The sequence below is a fragment of the Hypomesus transpacificus genome, chromosome 4, assembly GCF_021917145.1.
Source record: "Hypomesus transpacificus isolate Combined female chromosome 4, fHypTra1, whole genome shotgun sequence".
NCBI classification, from domain to species: Eukaryota; Metazoa; Chordata; class Actinopteri; order Osmeriformes; family Osmeridae; genus Hypomesus; species Hypomesus transpacificus.
The window spans coordinates 9,148,932-9,176,196 of record NC_061063.1 but is presented as its reverse complement, the minus strand read 5'-3'; the positions used below and the strand labels follow the sequence as shown (position 1 = coordinate 9,176,196).

General features: G+C 48.6%; 1 protein-coding gene across 2 annotated transcripts; it reads right to left on the bottom strand.

The window, feature by feature from the left end:
* Positions 1-133: 133 nt before the first annotated feature.
* LOC124467604 (ubiquitin-conjugating enzyme E2 E2-like) lies at positions 134-27,247 on the bottom strand. Of its 2 annotated transcripts, none has more exons than XM_047019934.1 (6): positions 27,077-27,247; positions 25,518-25,715; positions 23,505-23,555; positions 5,782-5,914; positions 3,306-3,453; positions 134-930 (listed from the first exon to the last, which is right to left on the bottom strand). In XM_047019934.1, the coding sequence occupies exons 2-6, from the start codon at positions 25,703-25,705 to the stop codon at positions 833-835; spliced, it is 618 nt and encodes a 205-aa protein (XP_046875890.1). In that variant the 5' UTR covers positions 25,706-25,715; positions 27,077-27,247; the 3' UTR covers positions 134-832. The 2 variants fall into 2 exon arrangements, with proteins under 2 accessions (XP_046875890.1, XP_046875891.1); XM_047019935.1 differs by having other exon boundaries at positions 25,518-25,712; positions 27,077-27,246.
* Positions 27,248-27,265: the final 18 nt, after the last annotated feature.

Genomic DNA, 27,265 nt, shown 5'->3' with positions numbered 1-27,265 from the left:
TTTGTGCTGATATTAGATGAGCTCATTCAAAAAGGAGAGAAAACACAAATGTGACACCGCAATGAGGAACGAAACAGTCAATCCAGTAGTGACTACAAACGTATAAGATAATACGACAGAGATATCAGTCATATTCACATTACAGGCAGTGTTTAATTGAGTATTTGATGAGTATGTATTCTCACAAGGCAAATGTACAAGCAAAAAAAAAAAAAAGCTCTCACCATAGGTGGTGATGAGCCAGCTCAGTTACATTGACCATGTTGTTTTAATGGACGGGGCTGAGTCATTCCACGTCAATACTTTCTAGGGCAAAATAATCACAAGATTCATTATAGGGGAATGTCCGCTGAATGGATAGTCAACCTGCTGCCATGCACTAACAGAAGATGAGCTCTCAAACAAATAAACCATGTACCCTAGTCAGCACTCCCGTCTCTTAGGTCAGAGGACTGGGTGGGACTTACTCAAGTGAAAACGACAAGGGAGGTTAACAAGGTAATGAAACAAGAGGAATTAACAATTAACAACAACATCAACAATAACAACAACAGTATTAAAGCTTTTCATGACCATATCAACATTCAGTGTATTGGAAAATACAATTCCCCAATAGACTCTTTGTATAAAAAAGAAGCTTTCAAGTCAGCATGGAACAAATAACAGTTCGTTTTTTTTCTTTTTCTGAGGTGGGGAGTCTCCTGGGGCCTGTGTGTGCTTCCATGGATTTAAGGAGGAGAGGGGAGAGTTGGTGTGTGTGTGTGTGTGTGTGTGTGTAAAGGTGTGTGTGTGTGTGTGTGGGGGGGGGTCCAAAGTGTGGTGTCCGGGGCGTCTATGTGGCGTAGCGCTTGGTCCACTGTTTGGCTATCCTGTCGTGTTCCGCTCTGTTGGTCAGGTACTGTGTGGCGATGCTTCCCACCAGAGGGTCAGCTGGGTGAGGAAGGAACAAAACACAAATATTAGAGACCTCTTCACATTTGGGAATTCATTAGTGTTCGTTGAAATACATTCCTTTTCCCCCCTCTATTTTGTCAAAATATGTTTCACACTCGTTGTCGGAATCTCGGTTTTTATCTTTCAAATGGACTGAACAACACCGTCAACAAGTGGGTCTAGATCCTTCCTTCTTTCTGCTTCAAGCGCCATATGGCAGATGGGACCAGCCAGCACTATCCCTGGCATCACACTGACACGTCCGACACGTGGTAAATCCAGAACAATCTCGGCATCCGGGGGTAGGGAACGAGAGACGCTGTGCTGAAGCGTGGACATCTCTATTGATAAGCCGCACACGTCGAAACCGTCTGTGAGAAGGATTTCCTCGGACCACTCTATTGATTTTAGTGAATGGGGGGGGGGGGGGGGGGGGGGGGGGGGGGGGGCGAATGGTGTGAACGCTCTACTTGTGAGGGCTGACAGAAATGTAGTCTGTATTATTCACTTCACATCATAAACAGGGAGGGGAAGGAGGGTCAGGCTTGCTATAGTAGACTGAGTCTCCTAACAGAGCAGAGCAGGTAGAGGGACCCCCTCCCCCCACGCACAAGCCCTCCGTTCAGCCTGGCTGAGCTGCAGCGTAGGGGAAGAGAAGGCCCTCCAGGCTGCAGGGCGGCGAGGAGCGTCCAGGTCGGAGGTGGAGAGACTGGAGAGAGCACCCCGTCAGGGCTCCCTCCTGGCACAGAGGGGGAGAGAGGATGATGAAGCCTGCGAGGGTTAATTAACTGTCACCCCCACCCCCAACCCACCCCTTACCGTTAATGAGCTATGTCCCATTGATCCCCTCCCCCACCTTTCCTGCCTGGATTACATGTTCTGACGGGTGTGGGAGGGGGGGCGTTTTAGAATCAGCTCTACGGTCATGCACACCCTCTGCTGAAGACAGAATATAAAACAGAGGGGTTCATTCTGTGCCCATTTTGTATTCAGATGAAAATATACTGATTTCTTGGATATCGCTTATGGCTAATATGGGGCTCATGTTCAGACACACAACATCAACAAAATACACACACACAAAAAAGAAGAAAATCATTTCCCAGCGAGAGGATCTCAGCTTGGTCGTCTATCAAAGCTGCGTCTCCACAGAGAGAAAACAAGCTTCCATTACAGGTCGGCAGAGAGCTGTGCGCTCTCCGCTCTCCCACTCTCCCTGTCTCTCTCTCTCCCACACACTCTCCCTCAATCGCCTATTCTTATCGGTTCCCCGTTTGGTTTGTGTTACTCTCACTTTCCTTCAATGCCGCGCTCTAATATCATTCTTTTCGTCTCTCCCTCCAAGTTGCTTTGTAGTGTGCGGGTACAACTACTGGACTGTACTACGTACGTACCTACCTACGTACAACTACTGGACAAGGTGGTTGAACCTGTGGCTGCTGTCAGTGAGGCTTTTACCACATCCATCCTGCTCGGCGGTGTGCCGCACTTGGACGCTGGATGAGAAGACATTAATCGCATCTGGGAGCCTGAGGAGCACTCAAACAGAGCTGTATTTTAAGGAACTTGGCCGTTTATGCAATGATTGTAGCCACTCAATGTGACCTGACAGACGGGGGTGTGGGGGGGGGGGTTGTAAGGAAGGGGAGTCTCTGAACCCCTGATGATTGTGAGGGAATGGGACTAATTAGCTTCCTGGTATTTTCGATGGCAATGGCTTTTTTTCTACAAATCCAATCTAACAGGTTCCAGTGAACAAACAGGGTTTGCTGGGGTGTTATGGATCTTATGACAGAAAGGAAGGTGTCAGGGTCAAACAAGCTACACTGACTGTCAACATTGTCATCCGCACAGGTGAAAAGTTTGCACAGCAATCATTGTCATTTTACTAACTACACAATCTCTAACATAGGCCACTTAGTGTGTGTATCTAAGGTTGTTTTACTGAGGATGCAGGTAGTGTGTGTGTAAGTCAGTCTTACCAGGGTCGCAGTCTATATGAGTGGTTACTACCAGGGTTGTAGTTTGTGTGTATGTATGGTTACTACCAGGGTTGTAGTCTGTGTGTGTGGTTACTACCAGGGTTGTAGTCTGTGTGTACGTGTGGTTACTACCAGGGTCGCAGTCTGTATGTGTGGTTACTACCAGGGTTGTTGTCTGTGTGTATGTGTGGTTACTACCAGGGTTGTTGTCTGTGTGTATGTGTGGTTACTACCAGGGTTGTAGTCTGTGTGTGTGTGTGGTTACTACCAGGGTTGTAGTCTGTGTGTACGTGTGGTTACTACCAGGGTCACAGTCTATGTGTGGTTACTACCAGGGTTGTAGTCTGTGTGTGTGTGTGGTTACTACCAGGGTTGTCGTCTGAGTCTTACCAGGGTTGCAGTCTGTGAGGAGGGAGCAGATGGACAGCAGCACCTTGGAGATGGTGAGTGCCGGGCTCCAGTTGTCCTTCAGGATGTCCAGACAGATGACTCCCTGGCTGTTGATGTTACAGTGGTAGATCCTCGTACGGAACGTCACCTGAAGGGGGGAGAGAAAACAAATGCACCTTAGCTTAGCGACCCAAAACGTACTCATACACCCCGAGCACCTTCTATAAAGCACACAGACGTGATTCATGACTAGCAATGCCCATGGAGTGCAAAACTTTGGGCGCACTTGATTTGTTTCACCTAGACTAATAAAACCAAAGGAACAGTCCCTGAAGTGACAAAATATACAAAGATACATATCCAATACATAACGCCAAATGTGTTGTATAAACAACCCACGTATGTTATTGACCCAGTTTCAAATGCTTGGCGAATATGTAGGTTGTTTGAGCGGCTGTAGGCATGTCTGAGTGTGACGGTAACGCACAGCGACACGGGACGCCTGGATGCCGTGACATCCGGCAGCGGAGGACATCCTCCCGTCCTCGTCTCTGCACAGCCAAGCGAAACATCAGGACCAGAGAGTCTAAACATCATTAGAGAACGACCTCTGACTTTTTGGGGGGGCTCTCCTGAGCCGGAGGGACAGATAAACAGAATGATTTTTCCTTCATCCTGCGCTTCAGAAGACAATCCCTCCATTCAGTCCAAGGAATGGATGTGCGGTGACCAGGAGGACAGCCGACACATTGATGGATGGTAATGTTCCACGGATCCGCCTCTCCTCCCGGATTCGCTCTTCCCTCCTCTTGAGCCAGCGTGTCGAGGTGAGCTAGCCCAGGAGAGCTTGGACAGCACTTTTACGGCAGTTTCATCAACTAGAGAAATGAACCTGGGTCACAGGCTCTTCTCATAAGCTGTGATGACGCTTCCATTATGGTTCGTTAATCTAACGACCCTCTCGACTGTCATTCATTCTGACACTTCTACCTCAATCTGTACTCCGCTCCATCTTATGCTCCGCCCATCCCACCTGAGAAAGTCTCCCAGAACACACAAAGCTGCGGAGAGGCTGACGGTCGAGAGGAACAGAGCAGAGAGGAGGAGGACAGAGCAGAGAGGAGGACAGAGCAGAGAGGAGGAGGACAGAGCAGAGAGGAGGAGCAGAGAGGAGGAGCAGAGAGGAGGACAGAGCAGAGAGGAGGAGGACAGAGCAGAGAGGAGGAGGACAGAGCAGAGAGGAGGAGGACAGAGAAGAGAGGAGGAGGACTAAGCAGAGAGGAGGAGGACAGAGCAGAGAGGAGGAGGACAGAGCAGAGAGGAGGAGCAGAGAGGAGGATAGAGCAGAGAGGAGGACGGAGCAGAGAGGAGGAGGACAGAGCATAGAGGAGGAGGACAGAGCAGAGAGGAGGAGGACAGAGCAGAGAGGAGGACAGAGCAGAGAGGAGGAGGACAGAGCAGAGAGGAGGAGGACAGAGCAGAGGAGGACAAAGCAGTGTGAAACAGTGGAGGGTGTGGAAAGTGCAGTAGAGCAGAGCGGAGCAGAGTGGAGGGAAATCAGGCTGTAAAAACAAACCAGTGCAATTGTGTGTCCACGTGCTGTGTGTGTGCGTGTGTGTATGGGGAGGGAGGGGGGCATGCTTTCAGAGAAGCTCTGTTTCCTCTCATCCTCCACTGACAGCAGGGTGAGGTAGGAAGAGGGAGAAACAGAGAGAGAGCGACAGAGAATGAGAGAGAGAGAGACAGAGAGAGAGCCATGAGAGACACGGCGCAGCAGAGCGGCCCACATCCCTGGGCAAGCAGAGCTCCACCGAGGTCCCAGCGCTCCGTGGGTGCAGCACAGCTTCACCCGCAGCGTCTCACACGATAGAGAGAGCACCGGGACAGGAGGCTGCTCGCTGCTCACGTGCTCTCTGTTGTTGATACTCCAGCTCTCCTAAAAATATCCTCCCCAAAGCAAGACAGCTCGCCCGTTCACCGTGCTCCGTAAATAGAGAGGTGAAAAACGCGGAGGAAAAAATCCCTAAAATACTTGTCTATTTGTATTTTCAGAACTGCCAGCGATGCTCCTCTAAATATTTGCTTCCGAAATAGCCCAGCCCACTCAGGCAGGGAGCGTCCCTGTACCGAAACCCCCCAAAAAACCCACGCACAGAATCAGAGGTGCAAACAAACAGAAAAGGGGCCAGTGCACATGAGTCCACACTCGGCGGCTCCTGTGCACACACGCATCAGTAAAACAAACGCGCCCCTGCGTTTGAGGCGCAGCAAAAAACAGATACAAGAGTGTGATTCAAACGGCTGCAGACACAGGCAGCGCACTCAGTTTCAACATGCTTCGGCGAAAAGCGCCGTCGAGAAGAAGCCTTGAACGCCGTGCGGAAGTTTGAAAACAATGGATACATTGTTCCTGTCTCCGCCAGGGAATATGTATGATGAGTTTGGGAAGGCGGAGGGGGGAGGAAGCAGGGCTTACCTTGGGGGGCTTGAAGGGGTAGTCTGGTGTGAAGGCGATGTCCAGGAAGAAGACCCCTCCCTCGTAGACGGAGCCGGGGGGGCCCAAGATGGTGGACCTCCACTCATAGATGTTATCTCCTTTTGGACCCGCACTGAAAGCACACAGACAAGGACAATTAAGACTCTTTCAATAACAATGACAATGTTTTAACTGGTGAGGTATGGTTTGGGAAAAGCCTCAAATAAAGGAAATTGAAATGAACTCATAGCCTAACTCTACTAATGCACAAACGAGGTGTTTCAAGATATACATGATGTTTAAAATACATTAGACACGGGGACCAACAAGCGACACTGCGAGCATGAAAGAGAAGAAAGTAGAATGGAGGATCAGGGAATATCTCTTTAATCCTGTAACTCTAGTTCTTATTCAGGAGCACCTCAACCAATGTGAAATCCTTCATTACCAGATGCCATTCTCATATAATCAAACAAGGCTGATTTTATCTGTCAATCCCGTGGTATGACTGATTATCTGTGAGCTCAAACTCTTTTTGTATGACTGATTTGATTCTGATGCGATGAGCTGACACACACACACGCGCGCTCTCGCTCAGAACAGTAACACATCTTTCCCTGTCTGTACATCTGAGCCATGATGTCGAGCAGCTGGCTCCAGTCTGACTCCATTGTTACCGTCTCTCCTTCTACCCACACAGCAGAGGGAAGCACTAATGGGATTCCACGGGCAAATTGAATAATAAGACCAAATGCCCCAGTTACTTTCTTATACAACTATTACTTTCAGCTTGTACATTTTAGGAGGGGGAGAGAGAGAGATGGGGAAAATGAGAGCAATAGAAAAGGGAAGAGAGTACTGAGAGAGAGAGAAAGAGTGCTGAGAGAGAGAGAGACAGAGAGAGAGAGAGCAAGACTGCTGAGAGAGAGAGAGAGAGAGAGAGAGAAAGAGAGAGCGAGAGAGAGAGTTGAAAGACCTAGGTGAATTAATGCCAGTATACTATATCAGGCCAGTTATTCATGTGAAGCAGTTGGCTGCTGTAGGGCTTAGAGGCCTGCTGTAGTCCTATTTCATGTCTGGCTGTGTTTGGGAGACAGTGAGGGATTGTGGGAGCAGGTTAAGAGAGGGGGCTTGTGCTTGCAAGTGGTGACATGTTCTGCTTTCTAAATCTAGGCTGAGGGATGACAGGGTGGACTTGCAGGAGGCAGCCCTGCCTGTGCATTATGCTCCGCTGTAGCGGGTGAAGGACAAATCTGTTTGTGGGTCATGTTGTCTGTCTGAGCAGGTGTTTGGTGCATGGCTCTCAGCCCACCCCACCCCAGCCCACCCCCCACCATACACCATCCTCCTCTCACTACTGGCCAGGGACCGTCTTCTCTGTCCTCAAGTCCCAGGACAACCCCATAAACTCAGAATTATGGGTATATTTGGAGAGTCGCTGGTTGCCAAGCGACCTCCCCAATGATCTATTTAATGATGTAACAGAAGTCTTGTTGAGTCTCTCCCCCCAGACTCCACAGCTATTGGTTAGGAAGGTCCTGCCTTTCTAATGCTCCATGATCAGGAGGACCGGCAAGAGCAGTATACCCGAGTGTGCGATACAATTTTATCTTACCGCTGCCGAGAAACAGCACTCATTTTTCAATCACTCACACTTGATGTAAAAAAACGTGGCAAATGGCTATCAGAGAACCCTACATCAGAGGATGTTTCAGCACTACTCTATGTTCTACCAGTCTACCTGATGGAGCTGTGTTGAAACAGAGCAGGTTGATGAGGCTGTGATTTCCCACGGTGTCTATTTTCTCCACCCAGCTCCAATAATCATTGCGTCATAATTAAGATGAGGATCTGCAGGAGAGCTGTCTCTCTCTTTCTCCTCCCTCTCTTTCCGCTCTTCGCGAGCCCAGCCCAGCCTCACCACACCCCCACGCCGCAATCTTGTACTCTCCCCACCATCTCTCACATCTCTTCCTAAAAACTATTTTTACTTGTGCAGGCCTGAAATAAAAAACAAGGAACTTTCATTCAACAACGTCAAGTAAGGGTTGAAATGGACTGTTTCCTCTCTGCAGACCTGAGGTGAGCTCAGACACATACACACACACACACACACAGCACCAGAGGTGAATGCAGAGGTTGAGACCTTCAGTGGCTGTCTGAAGAGACAACGAGAGAGAGAGCGAGAGAGAGAGAGAGAGAGAGACGGAAAGAGAAGAGGCACAGAGAGAGACAGACAGGCAGACAGAGAGAGACAGAGAGAGAGACAGAGAGAGATGGTCCCACACAAGGGGAAGCATGACAGGGGATGTCTGTGTTAACACTCTTCCCTCTTAGTCCTGCTGGAGAGACCAGTCACACCTCTGTCTATTTATGACCTCCACACACACACCACAAGCTGCTACTCAGCACTTTGAGAAAGCTGCAAGGGGGAATATCACAGACGGGGAGGGTGTGAGTGTGTGTGTGTGTGTGTGTGTGTGTGTTTGAGCGTAAGAGAGAGAGATAGAGAGAGAGACAGAGAGAGAGAGAGAGACAGAGCGAGAGAAACAGAGAGAGAGGTAGAGAATGAGAAAAAAGAAGAGAGCCAAAAAGAAAAAGCAAGGGGAGAGAGAGAGAGAGAGAGAGAGAGAGAGAGAGAGAGAGAGAGAGAGAGAGACAGAGAGAGTGTAAAAAGAGAGGCAGGAAAGAAAGTCCAAGGTGGTGAGGGAACAGAAAAACGTCAACTGTGTTGCGGTGGGTCTGAAACCAGCCCCAGAGAAATAAACCAGACAACACAAATAAATACAGCCGTTTAGCACTTTCTTTCGTGTTCAGCTTATGTGAAACACAAGCACACACACGTGCAGACAACTATCCAATGACCTAGACACTGGGACATCCACGCAAGCACGTTTGCAGATTCCAAACACTCCCACGGGCCCCTAAAACACGAAGACAAAAGGAGCTATTGAAGGACAAACAGACGCTGCAGTGGTGAGCAGACTTCCTAATTCATCATCCCCTGAACCCTCTCCCCTCCCGTCCGCCAAGCTAAACAGGCCCTTGAACAAGGGTCAGGAGCATATGTGGTATGGAATTGTAAATGGGGCACCCTGGTTCATCTCCTCTGAGATAACCAATTGTCTCTAAACAGACAGAGATGAGGATGAAAGATTGTTTTTGAAGGAAGAACAGTGCTTGTCCAGTGAAGTGTGTTCTGTATAGTGTATGTTTTCTAGTATTGTCCCCCACCACTGCTTCAAGTCTGAATGCTGTGGAGGGAACGAGAGGGTCAAACAGGAAAACACCCAGTCAATTTGGGTCAATGAGGAAAAAGAGGGGGCGGGGCAAAGCTCTGCCTTGGTAATACAATGTATTTGTCAGATTTAGCCCATGGGACATTGCCTGAATCTGCACATTAAACACAAGAACAAGCTGGAGACCCTTCCCAGCCACTATGCACAGCCATGGCTTTGAAGATCTGCCCTGAAGCCATGCAGGAACACGCTAAATAAAGTGTGACCTCTGTGAAGATAATTACATCGTTCATCAACCCCCCCCCCCCCCTCCCATTGTGGGCGTATCGATGGCCACGCTACCCAATCAATCGCCCTAATGAGTCTGAGTGACGGTGCAAAGATCCCCTTCCCCCCTCCCCCCCCCCCACCCCCTGAAATAAAGACATAGAGCGATACAGACAGAGTAAATCAGGAAGGGGATGGGGCCGTTAGCCAGCGAGAATCTGACACAAAAACCAAACACCCAGTAAATTGTATGCGGCCCGCTGATTTACCACAGCACACTTCACAGGACACAGTAAACCAATGCTGACTCACTGTGATCAGTAGCATACAGAGTCTACTAAATGCATGTATAAGTAGATCCAGCTATGTTTCCCGTCTCCAAATCCGGGCCTACACACAGTAAATTATTACTGAAACGTCAGAGCCATTTTTCCATGCTCAAGGGCAAGGCACAAATGCCGACAAATCTCCAGAGGGTGGTATCTACACCGCTCACTGCTCACACAGCACAAATCCATCCTTCAGGGCCACACATAGACCTCACCCGCTGACAGATAGACAGACAGGCAGACAGACACAAAGAGACAGACAGGCAGGCAGACAAGAAGGAAGATAGGCAGGCAGACAGACATGTAGACGGTCGGGGCCCACTTGGCCCCAGTGCAGAGCAGTGGGCCAGCCCTAGCCAGTCAGAGCCCCAGAGGATGACAGTGCAGCAGAACAGACAGACCATGGGAGCATTACCATCTACTTACATTCCTCCCTAGAAGGCTAATCCCTCCAACTCCAGATTACAGCCTAACTGGATTATACCTGTCGACGGATAATACAGCATAGCACCGGCCCAGTCCCGTCCCCGGAGCTAACGTCGATCGCAGCGGCGGCCATCGCTTCACACACACCCGTGATACCGTCCATGACCTTGCAACCAAGAGCATCACCGGTTTCCCTTCCTCATTTCACTGTTCAACATGCCAGTTTTTAGCCTGGCAGGTTTCAAGGTAGAGATCTTGAAGCAGCTACCTGTTACAAAAGGAACTGCCATCCCTCCCTAACCCTCTCAACCCCCATCTCCCTCACCCCCACACCCCCCGAATTAGATGACTTTGATCGCTTCTCAATGTTTTGTCCGGATTCTCTTCTTCCATCTCCTCATCTGATGTCATCAAAGAGGGACCGGATTTACAAGAGTATTGACTAACAACCATGACGAGGTTACGATGTGCTTTCACTGAGCTGTAAACGTCCCGGGGGGTTCATTTGTAAAGCCGGTCTGGGTGTTCCCTCCAATGTCGTTAGTCAGTGATCACCCCCCCCCCCCCCCCCTTCCATCACAGTTTCCAAGCTCCAAAGGCTTGTCCTTGAGGTCTCATGGAATGATCCACTGTAAAAAGGCTCAAAATAGGAGGCCAAAAACGTACAAATCTCGGCTGAGAGAAAAGCGCTTTTCATTCTTTTGTCCCTGCTGCAAAAAGGCCTGTGTGTTTGCTTGTGCTGGGGCTTTGTTCTTCCTAGTTTGGCCAGCTAAATACCCACAATGCCGAAGTTCATCAGGATCGGGGGCTGCCAGGCGCGAGGGGAGCCAGGGGAGGGAGGGAGGAGAGGGACGGGGGGGTGTGGGAGAGGTAAAGAGATAAAGAGATGGGGAGGGCGTTCGTTCTTCCAGCAGGGCGACCCCAGTGTAGATACGACGACCTCTAACCTTTCAATCAGTGCTAAACCAATTGCGGGGTCCCCATTGTCTTGGGCATGTTGCCTAGCAACTCATCCCTGGAGTGTGCATGTGTGTGCGTGTGTGCATGCGATTTGTGCGGCAGGAGGGATTTCCATGGAAACAACACCCATGTGTTATAGCACCCGCGTGGATGCACGAGTACACACAACACTTCATCAGTGGAGCGAAAACTCCAGAGTGATCTCACTGTCATTACTGGTGTAGATGGTCATCACTGTACCAATCCAAGACTTTAGGAATCACATCAATCCCTACATCAGGATTCCTTTCACATGCGTCCAAGATCAAACACACCCTTCAGTAACCAACCTAACAGCATCTAGTACATATTTTATGATTATTTGTTTGTTATTTTGACAAGATCATTAAAAATAAATCAAGATATTAGGCAAAAACATTTCATGTCCAACTAAGACAGCAAGCTGTTCAGTCCATGCCCCGAAGCCACGCTCCAGAGATACACTAACCAAGGCGGAATTACGGCTGTGTTCAAACACACTGAGCAGACAGGATGATGAGCCCTTTGGCTTTGTGAATGATCTGGTATGACAGGATTTGATCGAGATCTCAGTCAGGATTTGCAGCACAGTAACAAGCGCCCCCCCCCCCCCTTCATGCCACCAGCTCTTGTTGTGGCAGCATTAGGCCTGGGCTGAGGCTCTGGACTTGGACCAGCCAGTCCACACTTCCATATTAAAATCACAGCCTAGTTACAATGAGGTTTCTGGATCATGAACACACACACGCAGGCACAAAAAACTCATACATACACGCACACACATACACAGACTACAAAAAGACAGGTAAAGCGATTCTGGACGTGCGACAACTCATGAGGAGACCGTAACAAACCATAATCGTTTCCACACGCCACTCCATGAATATTTTAACGTCTACATAAATAAATACACACACACTTCGACTTCAATTTATTACCCCGCTTCCTCTGTGATAATTGGAGTAAATGATAAGGTTGGATATGAGTCATTTCTCCCTCATCTCACTCACTCAGGCACTAAAGGAACGGTGAATGTGTTTGTGATAACCTTTCATGTTGCCTCAGCCATTAATGGCTTCCATTACTGCAGGGAAACGGTCATTCATTAACCTTCCCTGACTAGCCGGGAAAAGCTGCGAGCAATAACACAGACGACAGAAACAGAGAGAGAGAGGGAAGGGAGAAGGGGGGGAGGGTGTGGATGAGAGAGAGATGGAGAAATAGTAGTCAGTTTTTCCTTGTGTTCTTTGAACTTGATACTTGCACCTCTCTTGCAACTCGATTTCACCAACCGTCTCTGGAGGAGGGGACTTCTCACTGAATTGCTCCTCCCAAGGTTTCCTCCATTTCTTCTCCTCTAGTGAGTTTTTCTGGGAGTTTTTCCTTGTCTTCCTTGAGGGTTTAGGTTGGTTGAGGGCCAGTTCTATGGGCGTATTTGAAGCTCTCTGTGACATTGCTTGTAAAAAGGGCTATTCAAATACATGTTGATTTCATAAAAATATATAGAAATATAGAAAATGAAATGAGATGTAAAATGAAAGAACTGGCATGGACAGAAAGCCAGGGACTGCAGATGTTTCAGCTGATTGGGGCGAGGAGGAGTCTGTCTGATGAGAGGGTCAACATCCCTTCCCCTCCATCGTCCCCCCCCCCCCCACCCACCCCATCTGACACGAGCTAAAAGGGTTCTGGAGGTCATGCCGGCAGGCAAGTGTGTCGGTCACCGGGTTATCGAGCGGACTGAATGCCGAGTGTGGGAGTCGGAGACGGCAATGGAGAGACAAAGTAAACAGATGAAAAGGCTGTGGGTTGCAGACAGAGTCCTTGAGGGGTTTGCACTCACATTCCTCAAACGTCTACCAACACATGGCTCCGGTCAGAACCATGGACGAGCGCTGCGTAGCAGCACAACAGAGACGGTATTCTGTCTGAACGGAATTAAGGAAGAAATGTCAGTGGAGGCAAACATGCCAGCGCACACACCTGGGAGCCCACCTCAAAAGAGTACAGTCGAGTTTAGAGTCAGACGACTGTTTTGATTACTTAAATAGTGCTGCAAATAACCTAGATGCATGTAAGAATGTCAAAATGCAAAAAGACAAGAATTATCATTTTGGGACCATTGAAGTTCAGTTTGGGACGGTTAATTTCGCACTTTGGGATGGTACTGGGACAGTGAGGAAAAAGGTTATTTGCGAGCCCTGACCCCAACATTTACACACTAACAGGTTTTGCATCAGCTGCATGTCAATGACACACAAAATGAAACTGTTTAATAATAACAAGGCTGAACACAGGTTTGTCTGAATCTCCTTAGTGCTCACCAAACAATCTCCGGCAAACTTTGGATCTGTCCCAAAACAGAGCAGTTTCTGTGATCTTTTCAGCTACTGGCTGAAAAAATCTTCAATCTTAAAGGTGTTTTAAAATGTCCTTCTATCTCAAAGTTCTTTAATCTTCAAAACTGAACAAGAGAGAGGGAAAGAGAAAGACTGAGAGATGGAGAGGGGGAAGGATCCTGAGAAGAAGAAATACATAGGAGGCTTATCTAGAAGTGAGATGAAATGAGTACAAAAAATAAGAAACAATTTAACAAGGTAACTGAACAAGTAACTGGCGTATACACCTTCAGCACACTTAAAAGTCAGAGTTAAAGCCCTCTCATCCATTGTCTAGGGATGAGGCAGCAGCCAAAACACTTTGCAGCAAAGAGAGACACAGAGAGAGAGAGAGATAACAACAGACAGTTCGATACGATGAACATTCTCCCTTAACATTCAGAAAACCCTGTGGGAGTTGCACACTGAGAGGTTTTTCTAACCTAAAACTACTTAAATTATTGGGAGAAAAATAATTTAGGAGATTAGGAGTCTGGCAAGAAGGACATTTTATGCAATCTGTTGTACTGGTGGAAATGGATGAGAGTGACCTGCTCAAACAGTAAGATTAGACCGCTAACTTCTACTGTTACAGCCAAAAGTAGAATGTAAAAAAAAGCCCGGTCCGAGCTATTTAAAGACCTATATACATGTGTGTTAATCCTTGTAAAACCAAAGGGGGCCAAGTCTGTCAGTCTGTCTAAGTGCAACAGCCCAAATGATTGAATGACCCTGCACCCTGCACAGAGGCGTAATGGGGGAGATAGCAGCTAGAGCAGAGGGGATCTTATCTAAACACGCACACACACACACACACCACGGTGGACGACACAAGGTCGGCCAGACGTGCCGACTCAGCGAGCAGCGGGCCATTCGTGTCCTGAGGCGCTCGTTGGCCCCGCCCTTGACGCCCCTGGTGATGAGCAGGCTCCGGCTGGTTGGTTGTCCTCTGCTAGAAAAGCACAAGCCTCTGTGGTTGCCCTAGTAGAGAAAGACGGGATGCTTGGAGGGTGGCTTCTTGGAGGAAAGCATCCTTGACCTCCGGAGCGAACCAAATGAAAACCATCGCTCAGCGCCATGCCTATAGTGATCATGGCGGCATTGATTAGGCTGCACTGTGTGCATTGATTTCACGCCACACCGTTGTTGAGATGCGCCCTGAATGGCAGTTGCTCGCAGAGAAGCACACAGTCCCTGTCTGAGGCTGGGGCTGAGGCCAGGGTTGAGGCTAGAGCCAGGGCTGAGGCTGTCCCTCCTCCCTTCCTTGGTCAGCACATTCAAACATCTCTTTCTCGGGAACAGACTCTTCCGTGCGTTTCTGCCCTGCTCTGATAATGGCCGATGACCAGATTTCTCCCATCGTACATCACAGAGATTTCCCAAGGCGACAGGGAATGCGCGGCCTCCCCTCCTGTCCCCAGCCCTAGACCAGCTGTTGGGGAGTGACACCTGAAATGAAATCAAAGCCCTGGCAGGGAGCTGATATGCCTGCCTTTGTGGGGGTGGCGTGAGGGTGTGTGTGTGTGGGGGTGTGTGTGTGTGTGGGGGGGGGGGGCAGTAAGACCAGTGGCAGCATGGTCTCAGTGTGTCTGCGCAGGACTCCATGCCAGAACGGTAATGGAATCCCATCGTGGGCCCAGTGTGTTTGCGTTGGAGCCATTTGTCGCGGTGCCAATGTTTCGCTGTTTACACACGCACGAGCCATAGATATGGGGCGAAAGCCCTGGCTGCCTGCATGGACAGAGGCATGGAGGGGATGGACGGCTTCTACCAACAGGTGCAGGGGAAAGCAGGAGGAGGAACTCTGGCCAATGCACAGATGATTCTCCTGCACCAGTGATGAACATCCATACATTAACTGCTCTTAAAAAAGCCCTACTGTTTTTTTCCCCCCACCCTTCTGAAACCAAGAGATAAAAGGAGATACCCCCATTAAGAGCCAAGGTTTAAAGGCCACAGCAGCACCACAAAAGGGCACATTAATTATTCAACAGACGATATGAATCTTTTCATAGGATAGATAGGTAGCTAGATAGGTAGCTAGATAGCTAGTAGATAGGTAGCATGATAGCTAGATAAATAGGTAGCTCGAGGTAGCTAGATAGCTAGAAGATAGGTAGCATGATAGCTAGATAAATAGGTAGCTAGATAGGTAGATAGATGGCTAGATAAATAGGTAGCTAGATAGATAGATAGATAAATAGGTAGCTAAATAGCTAGTAGATACGTAGCATGATAGCTAGATAAATAGGTAGCTTAATAGCTAGCGCAGACAGCCACGTCAGCTGTATGAGCCAGGCAGGCATGGAGACAATTAAACCGAGATTTACCGTGCGTGGAAGATGATCCCTAGGGGTATCCATTCCCTGGCAGTCTCCTCTGCGGTCTTGGAACATGGCACACACTTTGATTAATAGAAGCCCTGGACCTTGCCAGTGCACTGACTGGTATCAAATTAGAAAGATGACGCGAAGAGAATGACTCCCATCGGCTCAATACAGCCACTACAACTGATATAGAAGTGACCTACACACAAACGAAGGCAACTATATCGTACACCCTCCTCTCTCTGAAGCCCCAGCGATTAGTTAAGTCTTATCAAGGGTAAACATGAGCGTTGAGGGCATCAACAAAACTGCTGCAGGAAAAAGTAACTTTTTATGAGCTCAATGATAACATCAGACCGATATCTTTGATGGGGTGCATCTAACATCTCTACCGAAATGTTCCCCCATTCTCCCGTGTAGAACCGGCGAGCATAAACGATTGTTTGGAACACAATCCCCGAGTAATGAAATATGCATCGTTCCAATGGCTTCCCAGGCCTTGTCTGCTGACTGGAATACATTAAAGGATGATTTTAAAAACGCCGTGACTGGATTGCGTTTTATTGTTTGTGTGGGTGGGTGCATCTTGGCTCTCAGTGCACTATTGATTTAACTCCACGGCAGTTTGAAGGGGCACGAGCCAAGCATGAACGTTAACTGAAACAAATAGAAACCGTGCTGCGCAAAGACGTCTTGGTCTCTCCCTGCCATAAAGAATGCTCGATATGGATCAAAAACCTAATGCACGGGAGCCCTCATAACACCATAGAAAGGGGGAAGCCGTCTCTTTGGAAAGTGATGGATCGGGATCAAAACACACTGACAGTGATAGAGTGCGAGGAGCCGACATTATAGTCTCGAAGCAGCAAGGCCTCAACCTAGTTAGCCTGACACCACAACACAACTGTCAACCTACGACCAAGGGTCAATGATAAAACTGTTAGTCCACCATCCTCATGTCCCTGCTGTCTGATCTAGAACATATTTTCAGGAAATATCAAGGTATGCAGGCAGGAGCATAGCTGGCATTTCTAGGCTGCGCCCTTATCTCACCCCTCACAACTGGTTAGTTCAGTAAAGCTGGAACAACACGGACTGATAGTGAGACGCCTGGACTGTTTTCTTTTTTTTCCCGCCAGCTGTTTGTTTTACCGCCCTGATGACAGGGGAGATTGGCTGTTAAACGGCCAACAAGGGGAGCTGACACAACAGACTTCATCTGCTCTGCCTCCTCCAAAAGCTATTGGAAATAAATATGTCTAGATAGCCTACAACACATTTGAAAGTATATATAAATAAATCTCTAGAAATACTTAGATCATAATACAAAAAGATTATATTTTATACAGGCAGATATATTTTATCTATATTATGTCAGGGTACTATCCCCAAGCGGCAATTTGTAGCACAGCCAGCAGTAAATACAGTCATCATAAACAATCAACACACACCGATCAACACATTACACACAAGTTACACCAAAAAACATTTAATTGAATAATGTCACTCAAAAGGCCAGTAGCAGCAGAGACAAATTGGTTTTTAAACATGTTGGTCCTGCACCTTGGCAGATTATATCTGCAACCAGATGGAAGCATCCGGAACTCACTGAACAAGGGTCAGCGAGGAACACCCTGAAGACACTGAACAAGGGTCAGCAAGGATTAATTAGGCTTTCTTTGTGGCACTGACTCTGTGCTGTTGGGAGACGTCATTTAGATTTGTGTCTGCTATTTACTGCACATTCTAACAATTCCTTCTAACCTATTCATGTTTTTCAAGGTACATCATTCAAACTAACAAATAAGATTGTTTCTATAACATATACACACAAGATTTAACAGATACATAATGGTTTCCACTGATGTTAGCTGTACAAACGATCCTAAAGCTAAGTATGACATCTAAGCTACATTAAGCTCTGCCTTTACAATTAATTTAATAAAACCCAGCTGTGTTGCTGTTGAACAGGCTGCTTAGAGGGGGATGAGAGCCCTCTTAAGCTGCGCAGTGCACAGGATAAACACATTTGTGAAACAAATAAATAATGTATCCCAAGAGGTTAGAGAGAGAATACACAACCTTATAGAAGTGAGGGGATGTTGTAAGATTGTTCACCCAGTATTTGACTCTGGGCTGTGCGGAGGAAGCAAAGGTGTGTGTTTCTTTATGTCAGACGAAGCTGTGGTTTTCTGCACGCAAGAAAGAGGAAGTGGTATTTTTGTGTGCAATCTTTTTTGTCGTTGTTGCATGTGATCGTGTGCGCATGGATCTGACCAGTATGCGTGTGGTGTCTGGTGTGCGCGGAAGGATTTTGCCGAGCCCTTTCCAGAGGAGGGTGGCACATCTGATGAGAGGCACTAATCATTAATCTAACACAAAGACATGATGTGCATGTCGGATAATAACACTGATGACCTCGTTTACTCTGCCTGCAGAGGAGGCCTGGCTCACTCAGCTGTGGCTAACTGCAGAGGAGAGAGGACACAGAGATGGAGGATGGGAGGGAGGGGGGCGGAGAGAGAGAGAGAGCGAGCGAGAGGGATGAAAGAGAAATGAAAGGAAAGAGAGGAACAGAGCGAGAGAATGGGAGAAGAGAGTGTAGGATTGTAGCGGGAGGGGAGGGTGAGAGAGAGAGCTAGAGAGACAAAAGAAAGCCAGCATGCATGGAAGGAGAGATTTTCACCCAAGATGGATCGAGGGAGGGAGAGAAAGAGAGAGGGGGGGAGGGAAGGATAGACGGTCAAGGACAGGACAGTTGAAGACATAGACACGAACTGGCGAACTGAAGATGAGCGACGAAAGAAAGAGAGCAGCGGCGAAAAGGAGGGAGGCGTGCAGGGTGGAAAAGAAAAAGAGGTTCTTTAGGTGAGAGACTAGAGAAAGACAGCCCCTCCACATCTGGGAGACACAGAGAGGAGGGAGTCATTCTGTCTGTCGTGTCAGCTCCCGGTGTGTGCCGGTCTTCTCTCCAGCTTCTGTCCAGTTGATGGGCCAATCCCCCACGATGTCACCTTCTCTATCTCATCTCCCCTTCTATCAATCTCTACACTCCATTTCCAGCTATATGTATCCACCTGGTCTGATCTGTTAACTCCCCTCCCTTTCTATTCATCCCATTGAATCAAGAAGAAGCGGTTCTGACCTCAATGAGCTGCCGTCAGTGCTGATCCCCCACCCCCATCCCCCCTGCCCCCCTTGAGGACTCCCCAAAACATGCGAGCATCACTGCACAAATCTGCGGAGGAAGACAGATCCTCGTTTCTGCACCTCGGAGTCTTTTGCACTGGAACAAAGTCGACAGACCAGACCGCTCCGACGGTGATGGATGCTCGCTGAGCATGAACGCTGCGCCCGTCCGATCTCTCTAAGCCGGGGTGATGATGGCGAGGGACGAGAGGGATTGCACGATACGCGTGCGTGCTCGACTGTGTTTGTGACGCGTGTGAGGCTATGAGGGTGTGTGCAGATGCTACAGTCTGTCTATTGCATGTGCGGGTGTGTGTATGTGTGTGTGTGTCCTTGCAGTTGAGGGACGGGCTGGTGCTATGGAGACAGGAGGGGGCTGCTGGGATGGAACAGCTGGCAGGCCACCGTACGGCTGCCTCCCTGCTGGATGTCTCCTCATCAACACCCCCCTCTCCTCCACCTCCTCCTCCTCCTCCCCGCTCCGTCTACCAACAACACCAGAGCCACCTGGGCTACGACAGGCTGAGCTAGGGGGACGACAGCCTGGGTTGGGCTGACTCAAGCAATAGGCTTGCTTGAACCACGGACTGAGTTGGGCTGGGCTGGGTTAGGCTCGACTGATCTGGGCTAGGCCATTATGGACAAGGCCTCACACTCACTTCTCGGACCCCTGGTTGTGGAAGAGCGGACCACCTGGACTGACACCCACGGTGTCCGGTGTCACGGGGACAGTTGTCGGACGTCCTTTCTGCCAGTGGCCATTAGACTTTAGAATGCTTCACAGTGAGCTGGGTCACTGGCAGTGCTGCAGGGGCACCAATCTGGTCACTCACTGACTTCATTTACCGTGTTCATACTCTGCACACTATTCATACGAACTGACTAACTGGATAATGTTTGGCTTTCTGTGTATAATTTGTGCATCGACTGTTTTGTTACACCATTTCCCCCTAGGGGATTAATGAAGCTTGTATCTATCTAGCTATTCATTGGGTATGATAAGGAGCTGGAGACTGGTGAGGAGATTGGCTGCACTCAAGCTCCCAACAGAAGACTCCCAATGAAGCCATAAAAGATTCTTGGGGACATATTATTGTGTCGGTAGTTGGAGTTTGATGAAGATGATTTCACAGAACATTCACACTCCTGGCTAGCAAAACCTAATGGTCTGGAACAGTGACTGCATGGCATATCAAAACACTCACAGTTCCACTTGGCTGACTCCAAATTGCAAATTTAATTCATCTCTCGCTACAGCGATGGCCGACAAGGGGGCTCAAAATATGGTTCTTTTGTAAAAAGAAGAAAATGTTTGGTAGCCAATGAGGGCTTTGGTATGAGTCATTCCAACGCCTGCTGAATCGATCACTTTGGATAAGCGTACTGTATTGTCTTAGTTGTAAAAAACTCAAACAAAACAAGTTCACAGACCATGAAAAGGAGCTGTCAGACAGCCTATTAGGCAAGTCCATAAAGTATCCCCATTTTCCCTGACTGTCAATCACGCTAGATTGAGATGCAGAAACAGGACCGACGCTTTAATACACACAGGCGCTTAAACAGACCAGAGCGATCATGTTGATACCAAGGAATTTCCTGTTTGTAAAAGGGCGGAAAAGCAGTGCTGCTGCTATGCCCAGAGATTTCTACAAACATGCTCTTCTAACAAACAGCAGCTAGCAGTGAGTGATATGATGAGTGCCAGAGGCCACACCAATAACAGCCATTGTCTGCCAGTGCTCCCTGTGACAAAACCAAGGCTATCCTCTCTCTGTATGTGAAACACTTAGCAGCGGAAGCCATGCGCTAGTTCTGGCTAAGATACAAAGGTCAGCCTCTTCGCCCGGATCAAAAGGTTGGCTCCATAACCTGGAGACGGGGACTGAATCACAGACCAACACCAGCAGACAAGGTCATGGAGGCAGGAGATCACCTCCACTGCTTCATGCTCTGGATGTCTAGTCCCAGACATGTAAATGATAGTTCAGTGTGGTTCAGCATTGATGATTGTCATCTTATCATCATCCACAGCCTGATAATCATCTCATCAGAATACTGATCAAATTAGACTTGAGTCTAGGGGAAAAACCACTGTGAGTCAATTACTAAAATGCAAATTGTGGCATGTATAAGTCAATCCTATCAAGCCCCTTGATGATAACCATGAGGAATTAGAGTCTGAAGAATGCTGTCACGCACCACTTCTCTCTTCCTCAGCTCTCTGCTGTCTGGAGAGCAGGAGAGGCTGACTAGTATTCATCTGGAAGTTATGCCTCTGGAACACATCAACACAGAATCTTCCTGGGATTAGGCTGGGAGTGAGGGGAGATAACGGGAGAAGAAGGAGAGAGGGTGCAGACGGAGGTGAGAGAGAGAGACAGAGATAGGTGTGGAAAGACTAAGGAAGAGTGAGAGGTGTGGAGAGAGACAGAGGGAGAGGTAGGGGGGGAAGAGAAAGAGAGATAGAAATTGAGATAAAGAAAGAAAGAAAGAAAGAGAGGGGGAGAGAGAGATAAAAAAGAGAGCAAAAAAGAGTGAGAAAGAGAGAGAGTGTGGCCAATCCTCCCGCAGGATCCATATTGTTTCCCTGAGCCAACGGGGGGATTCTTATCAAAACGCTGCCAGGACTATCATGAAAGGATATGGTAATTAAGAAAAAAAACACACTGCGCGAAAAAAGGCCGACTGAGCAACGGGGTAATATAATGTGTCTGGTGTGGGGGCTATTTACATACCCTTCCAGAGTGCTTGTCACATTCAATTAATTATTCCCTGGCACAGTGACAAAGATGATTAAACCAAAGAAGAATATCTCCAACACATTCCACCAAATATCCACTGTGCCGTGCGTCCTTTAAAATGTTGCCAAACCTTTAGAAAAAGCAGACATGCTCATATCCTAAACGATAGGAGCACCCCACCCCCCCCTCCCCTTTCTCTACTCTGCACACAGACATAAAAACCTTCCTGTGTCTGCTGTGGAGGGAAATCATAGAATATAAGGAGAAGGGATGTTTATGAGTTCTGTGATCATGAAGTGGGGGGGAGGTGTGTTTGGTGTGTGGGGGGGTTGTCTGTGCCAGGAAGGGCAGAGGGAGAGCTGGTGCTAAAGGGGCTGCTGGAGCCTAATGAGTCGCATCACAGCGACCCTTCTTAACCCTTACATCTGACGCTGCTCTGAATGTGGCCCGCTTAACTCTGCCAAATCTGGTGAGGGCAGCATGTCTGTGCAGACAGCGTTTTAACTCACACAGCGAGGGCCAACACTCAAAGCAGAGCAACAATGATTGAGCAGTACAAAGCAATCTTTGATACCTGTACAGCATATTGATCCAATCATGTAGGCCTATCCAATACTATAAAGTATGCATGGCTGACAATATCAAGCTCAATTCACCATCTCTACTATACAGCAGTCCTTGGATTTTGGTTCATTTTCATAACATCTGAATAGGTGAGTATTTATAATATAAATCATAGTTATGGTCTCACCACACCGCTATTATGGGGGCAGTTAGATTGAAGAACATTTGCCATGGGGGCATGATGGCAAGTGAGGCAGGGTTTACTCTCTTTCTCCTCCTCCCCCTCCTCTCTCTGTCACATTCTTACTCTCTCCCTCCCTCTCCCTCCCTCCCCCTCAGCCCAAGTATACTCCAGCAGTCGCCACCTATTTCCCAAACAGCCAAACTGCCACCGCTACTGAAGTGAATCCATTCGTCATGAAGGCTCGTTCCAGCATGGACATCCTTCAAATTCAGCCCTTCTCTTCCATACAGATGTCATTTTCAATACAAATGTCTCACCATGAAATCTCTTTTCCACTCTGCTATTTGGGCTTTTGTCAGGGAGTATAATGGCATGCTTCATCCAGATAATCTATAGCTTTGCTTCATGCTAGGAGGTAACAAACATACTGTGACACTTCGAGGGAAATCTTTCAAAACCATGACAAGAGACTGCATTCGCAAATGTTTATTTGCCGTCATTCCACATCTCTCGACCGAAGAAACCTAATTCTATCTTTACAGCCCTGACAAACACCGGTGTCTCTCACCCCTCATTCCTCGACACACATGCTCGCACACACCCACTATCACCTAAAGGGTGAAAGCCTTTGGGTGACCAAAAGCTGACTCACCAAAAACCCACACCCCCTGAAAACACCCACAGGTCTTGATGGAGGGGTGTTCACTGTAGCTTCGCACTCCTCCAAATTTAAACTGAGAGTTCAAATAAACCCTGTCAGTCGGTGGAGCCACCGAGAGAGAGAGAGAGCCTTTCACCACCTCCGGGAGCCTCCAGCAAAATACGGTTCTGTTGCTACAGCAAACCCACTTGTAAACACTGCCAATCAGCTCCATCACAGCTCTTTTACTCATTTATGGCCTGGTTCCCCCTCCTCCGTCTGGCTCTCAGACAGACTCATTCATCTGGGCCCTGGCCGGAGTCAAACAGCATTGTAGCGTCGCACAATGTTCTACCTGTGTGATTCATCAGCCACAGGCATCTATTGACACACCCTCTAATAGACAGCAGCAGCGAGCAAAAAGGGCCAGCGGTTAAACACACGCCGCGACGGGCGCCTACCTGCAGTTGGGCGGCGGATCCAAGGTTATCTCTGCCAGCTCCTTCTGAATCCTGCAAATGAAATGCGGAACAGTGTTATTAATACATACACACGCACGTACACACAAACACACACACAGGCAGTGTGTGCAGGCATCCAGTTATATACATTCTGTTTGTAAAATCAATCTGTAAGTGTACACACTGAATACCTCATTGATTTTCTAATGAGCTCCTGTGTGGTGTGATTGAATAAGGCGATGCAGGCTGTCATGCAAGATCAACACAGAGATGCACGGCTGAATCTCTGCCCTGTTTTACTACACATGTAGAAATTGATATTGATGTCAGAAGGCCTTGCCGGATAAGGATATGATATTGTCTACATGGACAAGTTAATTCTGTTCCTGGCAGTAACTCTCTCTGTCTCTCTCTCTCTCTCGCTGTTGGTAGCGTATACACAGAGCACATAAACAAAGGCTTAGTGAGCAAAGAGGGCAGGGGTCAAATTTCACAGTCGGCCAGTGCTCATTACATAACTATGCCAATGATTGCCTTCAAGGAATCCGACAGCTAGGTGCTATATTTTACAATCAGTTACCCAACCGGCGGGAGGGAGGGCGGATGTGCCTGGCAGCTTCAGCCTAAAGCCAAACTGTTACTTAAAAGAACGAAAGAAAACCACTAAGACCACTCCCACTCTCATCTTAACCTTGCAGATTTTCAGAGCTGCCATGGAAGAAAAATAAATAGGCTTCCCTCATATGCCGTAATGTATGCTGGCTCAGCTGTGTGATCGTGCAGCGGTGAAAGGGAAGCACGGGCACGGGAGAGACGCAGGCGAGCATCCACCCGCACCCCCCGCCTCTGCCTCCACCTCCCACCTCCCCATCCCCACCCCCCATCCCCCACCCCACATCTCCTACCCCACCTCCAACCCCCCCACCTCCCACCCCCACCTCCCACCCCCACCTCCCCATCTCCCACCCCAGACACCAACTTCAGGTGGTCCTTTTGTTCATCTGGGGCTGTCGAGACTCCCCGGCTGCCATAAGACTCGTTCTGCAGCCAAAATGTCCCGCCCACAGCCAGGCTTCACGCCGTGGGGAGAGTGGGGCAGGGGAGCAGGGGTGTGGGGGGCAGGGGAGTGTGGGGCAGGGGTGTGGGGGGAAGGGGTGTGGGGGGCAGGGGAGTCTGGGGCAGGGGTGTGGGGGGAAGGGGTGTGGGGGGCACGGGAGCGTGGGGCAGGGGTGTGGGGGGAAGGGGTGTGGGGGGCACGGGAGCGTGGGGCAGGGGTGTGGGGGGAAGGGGTGTGGGGGGCACGGGAGCGTGGGGCAGGGGTGTGGGGGGCAGGGGTGTGGGGGGCAGGGGTGTGGGGGGCAGGGGTGCGTGACGGCAACAACAGCACAAACCTCCTTCTCACTTGTGTTGTTATTACTGGTTATGATGAGGTAGTGGTGGAGGAGGGGGGGCAACTGTGCCTTGCTCACTGAAGGAGGAGAATACCTCTTTTACAAGGGGGGGGGGGGTGATACAATCAGCACAGTTATAGAGTCATTCTCTGTCGCGTGCATGCCGTGTAATTTTGTCGGCTGTGTGATTTTCTTTTTCTTTCTCCTGAGGTGGCACAATTTGTGTGCCGCTGCCGCCGTGTGAAAGCGATGAAACAGGCAGTACGAGCAGGAGAACAATTACAGGGCTGGCATACTCACATTCATACAGAGGAGAAAAAAATACTTGTTTTCTCTTGAACGTTCAGTGACCCATTACGTGTCATGATCTCAATGACCATAAAATAGCCTGACAAGGTAAGCTTATCTTAAGGCACAAACGACCAAAAAGCATCTCAATATATTCGATATGATTAAAGAATGGTTATGGATTGTATGCATAGTCGTTAACATCACCTTGGAATCGGTTATTAAATAGTCGCACGAAAGTCGACTATTGTTGATACAACTCGCCTTCAAAAGGAGACGAAAGACAATGTTTGACACGGGACTACAGTCTATGAAAAACAGTAGGTAGGTGCACCTTTTGGCACTGGTGGAGAGCTTGGCAGCAGTCTTGCTGGATATCTTGGCCTCCTTCTTCTTGGGCTGGGTCTGGTCCCTTTCCGGGGCCTGCTGCTCAGCTGGGGGGGCCTCTCTCTGCTCAGCGTCCGAGCTGCCCCCGCTGGTGTTGGGACTGTCGTCTGGCCTCGGCGGCACCTCGCTGGACATCCTGGCTCTGCTGCAACACACACACACACAGGCCACACACACACAGGGGCACACACACAGGGGCACACACACAGGGGTACACACACACAGGGGCACACACACAGATGCACACACACAGGTGTGGTTACACGCGCACCGACACAGGAAGACACAAAGCACACAAACGTAGATGAGCGCACACACTGTTGCCAGTGGAAGGTTTGCAACAACAATCAGGTTCTTTGACCTGGGCAGCCTAACTATTACCTCCAGATGTCGGTCTCCTGGGGGGGGGGGGGGGCTAATCTGTTGGAAGGACAGGAAAACACTAAACAGAGCCAACTATAATGAATCTGGCTTCCCTCATAGACTCTGAAAAGGTCATCTTACTAAACAAGGTGCAGTATCCCCATGGGCACCTCTACACAAAGCTACATAATCAAAGCCCAGTCTGAAAGGTGACGTTGGGGAAATTAAATTACCTCATCAATGATCCGCAAGGTGAACTGCTAAATTGTATTCGGGGTTGTTAAAAGAAAACGATGTGTTTATACGTAGCCAACGGGTGACGGTTTACAGTGGTCAACACGATTTGGGCGGAAATGGGAAGGCGCATTCCTTAGTCTTTAACAGCAAAAAAAGCAGTTTTACACGAGTTTGCAAAAATACATATCTATCTATGAATCAAGATATCTGCGATAGTGAGTTAGCCTAAATAATTAGCATGCGTTTCGTTTTCCGACATCATTCGGGTATACTAATTGCTTATTATTTTATCACAGTTTTGGTTAACTAAATATCGGGGAGACATGATCAAAATGTTGCAGCAACATCCAGTAGTTAGGCTACTTCGTAACCAAACTCGCCAGTCAAGGACAAGATGTTATAAAAACAACTGTCAGAAAGTTAAGGCGGTAAAATCTGCGTTTAACAACAATGTGGGCATGTTGTGTTTCGTTTATAGTGTAAATAATCTCTCGTCACGCGGAGCTGTCAAAATGTATAATCCCAGCCTGCGTTTATGGCAGAACAGCCGTACGGTTCCCTTGCACCCATAATTGAAAGAGGCCTAAAATTCAGCACCCCGGAGGTAACCGGAGAACCCTGCTATGGGTCTCTGCGAAGAGCGAAACAGATTAGGTTCTAACCAAATCCAAATAAAGTCCAAATGAATCACACCAAGAGGATAAAGCCCAGAAAATCGTTCGCTCTATATGGTTTGATCTTACTGAAAGCCTTTGGTGACCACCTCGTCACCGCACAAAGACTGAATGATCTACCCCGACACCCCCTCTATCATAGAGTCTATGAGGATAACGTTCTCTCGGGGCATCGACTCTTTAGCCATTACTTTCGATCTACACTTACAAATTACAAGAAAAGTAAACATACCTTCCGAATATTTGACACGCGGTAGGCGATACAAACAAACGTGCTATCACCTCCCGAAGTGTATTCCGTGAATTCTGGGCCGTTTGTTCTGGTTCCCTGTTCCCTTCGGTTCTCCGCTCTGCAACTGCGAGAATGTAGACTGCTAGACCGCCTCTGTGCGCGCTCTACGCGAGTGCGCGCGAGTGGTGC